Consider the following 7,551-nt stretch of genomic DNA (forward strand, 5'->3'; position numbering starts at 1 on the left):
AAGGGCATAGTCACTGAGGCTCAGACATCTATTAATAGTTCCTTGGGATGTAAATGTAAGTGCCCTTGAGCAGGAACAGAAGACTTCATCCTGGATGAGTCTGTTTATTATTAGGTAAATCATACTACACAATGAAATGGGTTTTTAATAATGAGATAATAATTAGGAAGGGGGCTAATATGATGCTCATAATGGATAAAGCATATGATATATAAATTTCTATGTCAGGAAGGTGGTGCAATAAATCAAACACATATAGAAGAATTGTGGTACACCATTTATTGAGAAACATATGGGTAAACGTCAAAGTGATCGTAAAAGGAGAAAGCATGATACAAGAACTATGAGGATAGCAAAAGAGAAAATATGATTATAAAGATTATGATAGGCTGCAGAAACCTATAGAAACATTCTGAGATCTCGTTTTCTTAAGTTACTCAGAAGAACTAGATGGTCAATCCTATTTTCAGAGTCAAAACCAAGACATGCTTCCTTATCACAGATGCAGGAAGTTGGCACATGGTCCTCCTACACCAGAGGAAGACAATTGGAGGAAGCTAATTCACAAGCTCTTAAGCAAGGAGATGAGTAACTGAAATTCTGGTAGAGCATGCCAGTTGTCAGCAAAGTCTAAGAAGTGATTTTGTTTGTGCCCAGGTAGCAAGTCAATTAATAGAAGGTGTTGTATAGGGACAGTGGCTCCTTGGCAAGGTGATCAGCAGCAGGAAGGCTGGCAGCAGCTGGACACACAGGTAGGGCGGCAGCAGGTGGTCCTGCAGCAGGTGGTCTGACAGCAGACAGGGCGGCTGCAAGGCTGGCAGCAGCTGGATCCACAGCTCTGGTCTTGGCACCCAGGCAGGCAGCAGCATGTGGGGTGGTAGCAGGTTCTGTGGCAGTACACGGGTGCACAGGAAGCTGGCTGGCAGCAAGACTGGCAGCACCTGGACCCACTGCAGGTTTGTCCACAGCTGCTGGATCCACAGCAGGTGGGCTGGCAGCAGGTGGTCACACAAGTAGGTTTGCAGCAGGTGGTCCTACAGCAGGTGTTTTCACTAGTCTGACAGCAAGTTGGTGGGCAGCAAGGACGACAGCAGGTGGACTCACAGCAGGTGGGCTGGCAGCAGGTGGTCACACAAACAGGCTTGAGGCAAGTGGTCCTGCAGCAGGTGGTCTGACAGCAGGCAGGGGGACAGCAAGGCTGGCAGCAGCTGGACCCAGCGCAGGTGGGCTGACAGCAGGTGGTCACACAGGTGGGTTTGCAGCAGGTGGTCCTACAGCAGGTGTTTTCACTAGTCTGATAGCAAGCTGGGGGGCAGCAAGGCCGACAGCAGCTGGGCTCACAGCAGGTGGGCTGACAGCACGGGGAGCAGCAGGAGTGAGTCATTTTGTCAGTGGTGGAGTGTGGACTTCTGTTTAGAAGTGAGTTTCTCAGATTCTGAGGACTGCTTCTGTTCTGGGGCTTTTTATACACTGGACCCCCAATGTTGGGACCAATAAGCAAGACTTTCCTTGTTGTGTATGTTGTTTTTGCAGTCAATGGGAAATTATCCAAGAGGAAATGATTTCTTTAGTGTTTTGAGGCCTCTGTAAATTAGTGTTTGATCTTCTTTTTAATTAGGACTAGTACTTAAGAACCTTTTCCAGAAGGGAAAAAGAATAAGGAATCATCCCAGCAGCATGTCTGGTCATGTGACATCATCAGGTCATGGGATAGTTCTTCCTGCCTTGGCCAGGGTCGGAGCAGTCATCTTTTCTTTCTTCCTTTGACTACACTTAGGTTGAGACTTGCTGGATGTTGATGCATTCTGTGATGAATGAAGCCAGCTAAAGTCCAAGTGTGATGTCAGAGGAAGTCTGAGATTCAAGACGATCACGTGTATCTATCTACATGTCTTTCAAATCAGTAGTGACTGACCTAAAATGTTTCCCAGCTTTATTAGGTACATTTAGGTAGAAGATGTTGGCACATTGTTCTTCACTAGCAAGTCGGCACCAAAGCTGGAATAGAGGCCAAAACTGTACCCTGTTTTCAGACATCAATTCATTAATGTCCCATAACTATTTTTAGCTGGATCAATCACCTCTGATGAGACATCACAACTTGCACATACTTTCTTTTATAATTTGTGACAAATAGGTAGATAGGATGATAACTTTATGGATTTATAGATTTCAATAAATGTCAAATGTGTCAGCCATAATTTCTTAGAGTTTTTTCTGCCCTGTTTTCTCTCTTTTAGGTACATATGTAAGAGTGTAATTTCCATGTCATAGGGAAAGCAGATAGTCAACAGTGGTAGAAACAATAAAAGTGTTTCACTATTTCACTACAGTGGTGTATGTACTCTCCTGATATGAGACCTCTGAATTCTACTGGTGTGTATCTCTCCTTGTTTGTTTGTTTTAAACTGTGCTTTAATTGACACGGCGTTATATTGTGTATAGGTGTTCCAACATAATAATTTGATATTCGTAGATGTTGCAAAGTTATCACTGCAGTAAGTCTAGTTAACGTTAACATCTGTCACAATTGATAACTACAAAGTCTTTTTTCTTGCATGAGAGCTTTTAAAATCTACTTTTCTAGCAACTTTCAAAGATTTCAGTATTATTCACTATGGTCACTATGCTGTACATCACATCCCCCATGTATTTGTTTTATAACTGGAAGCCTGTACCTTGTGATCCCATTTACCTGTTTCACCCACCCCACCCCCACCTCTGGCTACCATGGATCTGTTCTATCTATGAGCTCAGTTTTAGAAAAATTCTTTTAAGATTCCTTATATAAGTGAAATCACATGGTATTTGCTTCTCTCTAACTTATTTCATTTAGCTTAATGCCCTCAAAGTCCATTCACATTGTCATAAATGGGAAGATATCCTTCTATTCACCATTGAATAACATTCCATTATATAATATGTTCCATGTTTTCTTGATCCATGTATCCATTGACAGCCACTTTGGTTGTTTCCATGTCTTGGCTAGTGTAAACAGTGCTATAATGAACATGTGGCTGCATAAATCTTTTTGAGTCCGTGTTTTTGTTTTCTTCAGATAAATGCCAAGAAGTAGACTATTTAGATCATATTCTATTCTCCCCATGTCCTATTTTTAATTTTGAGGAAACTGCATAATGTTTTCCATAGTGGCTGCACCAATTCCCATTTCAACTAGCAGGGAAAGGGGTTCCCTTTTTTCATATTCTCATTAAAACTTTGTATGTCTTGACACTTTTATGATAGCCATGCTAAATCCGGTATGAACTGATATCTCATTGTGGTTTTCATTTGCATTCCTGTTGATTAGTGATATTAAACACCTTTTCATGTACCTGATGGCCATTTGCATGTCTTCTGTGGAAAAGTATGTCTCTAGAACCTCTGCCCATTTTAAATGAGATTGTTTCATTTTTGCTATTGAGTCCTGTGAGTTGTGAGTCGTGTGAGTTATTGAGTTATGCATTTTGAATATCAACCCTTTATGAAATATGATTTGAAAATATTTTCTCTGAATTCAATAGGTTTCCTTTTCATTTTGTTGATAGTTTCCTTTTCTAGGCATAAACTATTTAATTATTCCCACTTTTAGATCTGTTGCCTTTACTTTTGGTGTCAAATCCAAAAAGTCAACACTCAGACCAATGTCAAGGAGCTTCCTATCTTTTTTCTCTCCCAGGAGTTTTATAATCTCAGGTCTTAAGTTCAGGTCTTTAATCGATTTAGAGTTAATTTTTGTGGATGGTGTAAGAGAGGAGTCCAGTTTCATTCTTTGGCACATGGCTGCCCAGTTTTCCCACCACTATTTGTTTAAAAGATTGCAATTTCCTTATTGCATTAATATATTCTTGGCTCCTTTGTAATAAATTAGTAGGTCATATAATGTGTGGACTTATTTCTGGCCTCGTTTTTCTATTTCGTTGGACTAAGTGCCGGTTTATTCCAATCCATCCTGTTTTGTTTAATAGAGCTTTGTAATACTGTTTGGAATCAAGGAAGATGATGCTTCCAGCTTTGTTCTTCTTTTTCAATATTGCATTGGATATTTTGTGGTTCCACACAAATTTTAAATTTTTCCTTTTTTCTGCCATTGGAATTACATTATCATTTTATCCTTTCTACTGCTGTTGACTATATGTTTCCCCATTATATGGAAATTATACGCAAACATATACATCTAAAAGAGAGAAAATGGGGCCTAAAAGCTTTAAGAAATTGCGGCTGAGATTCAACATTTGTCGGAATATATAAATTTACAGATTCAAACATACCTTAGTTATTCTCCTATCTAACCTGCTTGTCACAAGTTGTAGAAGAAAGTGTATGCAAGTTGGGATGTCTCACCACAGGTCATTAGCCGAACTAGAAAATAGCACTGAAACAGTAAGGAAGGGATGCTGTTTGAAAATAGGATTCAGCTTTCGCCTCTATTCCAGTTTTGATGCTGATTTTCATTTGAAAAATAATATGCTAACCATCCTCTAATCAGATGACCCTGATAAAATTGGGAAACACTTCAAACTAGTTTCCAAATACAGATATATACAAATACATGTGGAAGTCTTAACTCTGACTTTGTCAGAGACCGGGCTTGAACTCAAGCAGGCTTCATTCATCACAGAATGTATCAGCATCCAGACCCTTTCGAGGCATGTCCCAGTCTAAGTAGAGCCAAAGGAACAAAGCTGAGAAAGGAGAGCTATTCTGACCTTCACAGAGCCAGCAGGAACTACCCATGACCAGATGATGTCACAGGACCAGAAATGCTGCTGGTGATGATTCCTGACTTTTTCATTTCTAGGAAAGATTCTTAAGTACTAGACCCAATTAAGGAAAAGATCAAACACTAATTTACAGAGGCCTCTCTATAAAACACTAAGAAAGCAACTTCCTCCACAACTATTATCAAAACTACAACAAAAACATAAAGAACAACCAGGAAAGTCCTGCTTCTTGGTCCCAACATTGGGGGTCCAGGATATAAAAGCCCCAGAACAGGAGGAGTGAGCAGAATCTGAGAAACTCACTTCTGAACAGGAGTGCACCCTCCTCACAGACCCAATGGCCCACTCGTGCTGCTCCCCGTGCTGCCAGCCCACCTGCTGTCAGCCCATTAGCTGCAGGACCACCTGCTGTGAGTCCAGCTGCTGTAAGCCCTGCTGCCCCCCAACTAGCTGTCAAACCACCTGCTGCAGGACCACATGCTGCAGACCTACTTGTGTGACCACCTGCTGCCAGCCCACCTGTTGCAGCAAACCCTGCTGTCAGCCCACCTGCTGTGAGACCATCTGCTGCCAGCCCTCCTGCCCCCCAACTTGCTATCAAACTAGTGAAACCACCTGCTGTAGGACCACCTGCCGCAAGCCTGCTTGTGTGACCACCTGCTGTCAGCCCACCTGCTGTGGGTCCAGCAGCTGTGGGCAAACCTTCAGTGGGTCCAGCTGCGGCCAGCCTTGCTGTCAGCCAGCCTGCTGTGCTCCTGTGTACTGCCACAGAATCTGCTACCACCCCACGTGCTGCTGCCTGCCTGGGTGCCAAGTCCAAGAATGTGGATCCAGCTGCTGCCAGGCTTGCACCGCCCCTGTCTGCTGTCAGACCACCTGCTGTCGCCCTAGCTGTGTGTCCAGCTGCTGCCAGCCTTCCTGTTGCTGATCACCTCACCAGAGAACCTGTGTCCCCAACAACACTTTATAGCAACTGAGTTGCTACTTGGGGACAAAAAATTACTTCTTAGTCTTTGCTGACAACTGGTATGCTCTACCAGAATTTGTTACCCATCTGCCTCTTTAAAAGCTTATAAATCAGCTTGATAGAGTGCAGAGGGTTCTCCTAGTTGTCTTTGTCTGGTGTAGGAAGACCATGTGCCAGGCATCTTTGATAAGGACTTATGTCTTGGTTTTGACTCTGAAAATAGGACTGACCATGTTATACTTTTAAGCAACTTAGGAATACAAATCCTCTTAATGTTTCTATAGGTTTCTGCAGCTTATCATGATTAATATAATCATATGTTTCTCTATCAATATCCCCATGGCTCTTGTACCCTGAGTTTTCCTTTCATGATGCCTTTGAATTGTCTTCCTAGATGCAGTAGTCTTGCCTGTGTGTTTCTCAATAAATTCTTTGCCATAATCTTCCTATATTGTGTTTGATTTTTACATGGCATTCCTGATATAGAGATTTAAGTACATACTACATACTATATGCATTATCCATTATGAGTATCATGTTGGCTCTCAAAATCAATTATTAGCTCATTAAGTAAATTGTGTAGTATGCTTTAGCCAGTAATGAACACACTCATCCAGGATAGGGTCTTCTGTTCCTGCTCACAGGTATTTACCTATACATCCCAAGGAAATAGATGCTTCAATCTCAGTGACTAAGCTGTAGTTGTTGTCTTTGTTTATGTGCTATTGCTGGGCATGGACACATCATAAGATATGCCAAAGAAATTATGTTCAGACTATTAGTCCCTACTCTCTACCTCTTCTTGATAACCATCCCTGAGCAATTAGTAACTGCAAAAGAACCCCTGTCCCACACAACACCTTATGTTAACTGACTTGCTATTGAGGACAAAAAAATCACTTCTTAGACTTTGCTGACAACTGGTGTGCTGCACCAGAATTTGTTACAAATCTATCTCTTAAAAAAAAAAACTTGCAAATCAGCTTGATGGAGTTCAAAGGGCTTCCCACTGGTCTACCTACATGAGGAATGCAAAATGATGGACACGACTGAGTGACTGAACTGAACTGATATTCCTTCTAAGAAATGTGACTCTCATAGTGTTAAAGCCTTCAATGCAGGATGGGAAGCACTGATTCCCAAGAACGTTACTTTGAGTTAAGTTGAGAAGATTCACTCCTACATCACTTTCTGAAACCATGTGTACTACCTCTGTGTATATATTTGGTACTACCTATGTAGGAACCAGGTAATGGTCTTTGGGTCAAAGTATACACCACAACCAGAAGACACTATATCAAAATCACATGCTGTCACTTCTAAATTTGTTCTTTGCTCCATATTTGCAAGACCATTCCAATTTTCCATGGGGCCAGTCATCTCTGTCATGTGATGTTTGGTAGAATAAGTAGCTCTCATGTTTGTGTGCCTGTTGTTGATCTTGTTCTTCAAAAAGTGGGGCTCTTGGTCCAAATTGATGCTATTCAGAATCCTATGATAATAATACTATAAGCCAACAGTGCTGCTGATAGGGACAACAAATCCATGTTTAGAATATGCAGTCCTAGAAAGAAGAACCTCTCTCTTTTTCTACAAGTCTGAGAGGATAACTTGCCTTTGTGTGGCTTGGTTAATGAGTTATGATGCTACCTTATCAGTGCTCAATAACATTCTCTGCTTCTGACTAGCAGCACATACAGCAGGGGCAGCCATGGTGAGAGGGAGCCTATGCTATTGGGTTCACACAAATCCTCTATCACTGCCACCATGGATACTTTATTCATATTCTCTTGTGTAAATATTGATGCACCTGAGGACAGAGATGGGATGAGTTATTCCAAATTTGTAGCTGTCCAGTGC

The 7,551-nt window shown here is 41.7% G+C and overlaps 2 protein-coding genes across 2 annotated transcripts; one reads left to right on the plus strand and one right to left on the minus strand.

The window, feature by feature from the left end:
• Nucleotides 1-264: 264 nt before the first annotated feature.
• Nucleotides 265-1,445, minus strand: LOC122442018 (keratin-associated protein 9-7-like). The gene has a single exon (XM_043469276.1). The coding sequence runs from the start codon at nucleotides 1,382-1,384 to the stop codon at nucleotides 716-718; it is 669 nt and encodes a 222-aa protein (XP_043325211.1). The 5' UTR covers nucleotides 1,385-1,445; the 3' UTR covers nucleotides 265-715.
• Nucleotides 1,446-4,931: 3,486 nt separating this feature from the next.
• On the plus strand, nucleotides 4,932-6,140 carry LOC122442080 (keratin-associated protein 9-9-like). Its single transcript, XM_043469378.1, has one exon. It carries the CDS (start codon nucleotides 5,062-5,064, stop codon nucleotides 5,650-5,652), a length of 591 nt encoding a protein of 196 aa, XP_043325313.1. The 5' UTR covers nucleotides 4,932-5,061; the 3' UTR covers nucleotides 5,653-6,140.
• Nucleotides 6,141-7,551: the final 1,411 nt, after the last annotated feature.

Source organism: Cervus canadensis, chromosome 1, assembly GCF_019320065.1.
Source record: "Cervus canadensis isolate Bull #8, Minnesota chromosome 1, ASM1932006v1, whole genome shotgun sequence".
NCBI classification, from domain to species: Eukaryota; Metazoa; Chordata; class Mammalia; order Artiodactyla; family Cervidae; genus Cervus; species Cervus canadensis.

What these genes read in the sequence shown, in the direction of transcription:
- LOC122442018 (XM_043469276.1), bottom strand. Translation starts at nt 1,384, where the DNA reads ATGACTCACTCCTGCTGCTCCCCGTGCTGTCAGCCCACCTGCTGTGAG.
- LOC122442080 (XM_043469378.1), top strand. Translation starts at nt 5,062, where the DNA reads ATGGCCCACTCGTGCTGCTCCCCGTGCTGCCAGCCCACCTGCTGTCAG.